This window comes from Pempheris klunzingeri, chromosome 6, assembly GCF_042242105.1.
Source record: "Pempheris klunzingeri isolate RE-2024b chromosome 6, fPemKlu1.hap1, whole genome shotgun sequence".
Lineage (NCBI taxonomy): Eukaryota > Metazoa > Chordata > Actinopteri > Acropomatiformes > Pempheridae > Pempheris > Pempheris klunzingeri.
This window is the reverse complement of record NC_092017.1, coordinates 28,564,525-28,567,024: the sequence shown is the minus strand read 5'-3', so window position 1 is coordinate 28,567,024 and position 2,500 is coordinate 28,564,525. Positions and strand designations below refer to the sequence as shown.

General features: G+C 44.9%; 1 protein-coding gene across 1 annotated transcript in view; it reads right to left on the bottom strand.

Annotated features, from left to right (window-relative positions):
* nfia (nuclear factor I/A) overlaps positions 1 to 2,500 on the bottom strand; it is a 175,664-nt gene that overhangs the window by 4,760 nt on the left and 168,404 nt on the right. The window contains exon 10 of the mRNA XM_070831610.1: positions 918 to 1,083. Within this exon, the coding sequence (XP_070687711.1) occupies positions 918 to 1,083 (166 nt within the window). The remainder of the gene's footprint in view (positions 1 to 917; positions 1,084 to 2,500) is intronic.

The following is a 2,500-nucleotide window of genomic DNA, read 5'->3' as shown; positions in this document are numbered from 1 at the left end:
AGTTTATCAACATCTGACCTGCTGAGTTTGAGTCATCTTCAGACAAGTTAAAGCACATCTCAACAGCATCATGGAAAGGATCCCTACAGAGAGAGACCTGGAAGATCCTTTTGGTTTAACCACAAACAGCACACACACCAGACTACATTCACTAAAACAGGGATTTTAGAGAACAGGACACAGGAGCTGCTGCTCTGCTGCTGCCTTGATCGATTAGTTTTCATGTTATTGTGTGTTACACAGATGTTGTATTGGATCCGAATTCATCTTTTACAACACTAGAGTCCCACAAACAAACTAAATGATTGAGGCAGCAAAAGAGCAGCAACTCCTGTGAAATTACTGTTTTTGTCAATGGAGTCTGGTGTGTTAGAAGAGAGCGAAACAACGGCTGTTTGTGGTCAAACAAAAAAGCATCTTACAGGTCTAAAATAAGTCAGGCTTTGTTATTCTGAAACCTTCCTTCCTGCTGGAAGTGAAATGTGTTCAAACTGCACTTCTGTTTCCAGGATGAAAGCAACTAAACACAGAAGCGTTAAATAAATATATAATATACACAAATATTCACGTGTGGTTGATGAGTGGAAGTAAGAAGGATTAAATATTTTGGCACAGGATGCGGCTGTTTTTGCCAACCGACAGGATATTGTCACTAAACCTTGAAGTCAAACATAATCCCAACACAATATGATTCACTTCTCACAGATTATGAATCATGTCGTCAGATTCTGAAGTAAACATTAGATTAATAATTAAAATACTGGGATATTTATTCTATTTCTTCCTTTGTTGCAGAGGCGGACATACTTCTTCTGACGCCTCACACACACCGAGCTCCATGAGTCATCACGTTAAAAGTCAGGAATAACATAACATATATAATATAATATAGGCTGTGTGTGTGTGTGTGCACTCACTGGGTGAGGTGGGGGAGTTGCCTCCGCCCTCGGTGGAGGAGGTGGAGGGCGGCTTGGCGTCGACGGGCAGTGGGACGGGACGCGCCATCGGGGGAGGCGGAGGGGGAGGCAGCATGGGCGTCGGCAGGAAAGGATTGTGGACCTTTCCCTGGGAGCTACCATTGGGCTGAAGGACGGGGGGGAGAGAAGGAGGGGGGGGGGCAGTTAAAAGGCATTCAATGCAAATATATACGCAAGAGCAACATCAACAGGTCGGTCACAGCCTCACCTGTAACAGCTCAACTCTCTGCTGCCCTCTGAGTGTGTGTGTGTGTGTGTGAGTGTGTGTGTGTGTGTGTGTGTGTGTGTGTGTGTGTGTGTGTGTGTGTGTGTGTGTGTGTCAGCAGTTTTCCTGGCTGGTCATAAAGAATTCTGCTGCTGCTCGCATTTTATCCTGCTAATCTATAAGCATAATACCACAGTACCTGGTCTCACCTCCCTGCCTCCTTCTGTCTCTGCTGCTTCCCTCCTCTCTCACTCACACACACACACACACACACACACACACACACACACACACACACACACACACACACACACACTCACACACTCACACACACACACACACACACACACACACACACACACACACACACACACAGACTGGGATAATAACTCAGGCCTCAGATCTCCTCCTCACTCCAGCTGTTTAAACCTTTTAGTTTTAGCCAGGTGTGCGTTTTGAAGCCACGAGTTTCGCTTTACAGACGCCGCCATCTTGGGTTCTTGGAGCCAGGGTGGCGTTAGTTACCCCCCCCCCCCCTATTCCTGGTGTATCTTCCTCTAAATGGACCATAATTCACTAAATAAATAAATAAGTTATGGTCCATTTGGAGGAAGATAAGATCCAAAAACCCAAGATGGCGGCGCCCGTAAGGCCAAACGTGAGGCTTCAAAACACCCGTTGGTCCACAAACCAACAGGTGACGTCACAGCGGCTACGTCCACAGATCTTATATTTCATTTGTATTTGACTTATTATTTCCTGGTGCCTAAATTAACTAAGATTAAATTTCCCCGTCGTGGGACTAATAAAAGAATATCTTATCTTATCTTATCTTATCAAATAAATGAAGGTGTTTTCTTCTCTTAGTGACACTTTGAACTCGTCCACGTCTCATTTCTGTGACGTCTAAAAGCTTCTTGTTCAGACTTCTGCTTCAGTGCTCCACTGTTGGTGCAGCCGAAGCAGCAAAGTTGTTCACGATCACCGCAAACAACGAGAGAAGCAGAACCCCTGAAGTTATAGAAACCCTCCAGTGAGCGGGTCAGTAGACCCTTTTTTCCACCGCAGGAACTTTTCTCATTTACTCGGGATTTTGAAAAATGTTTCCACTGAAATTACCCAGGAAAAAACTTTCCCGGAAAGGCTCCTAGTAGGGGGGGTTTGTGTTGTGATCATTTGGAAAATGGAACAAAAGAAGAGAAGCTACCAGAAGAGGACTGACGATGAGGTCCAGCCTCTTTAAATTAAATTCCTGGTAATAAAAGTTCCTGGAAATGTTGGTGGAAAAGGGGCCAAACTGAAGATCTTTCACTAGAAC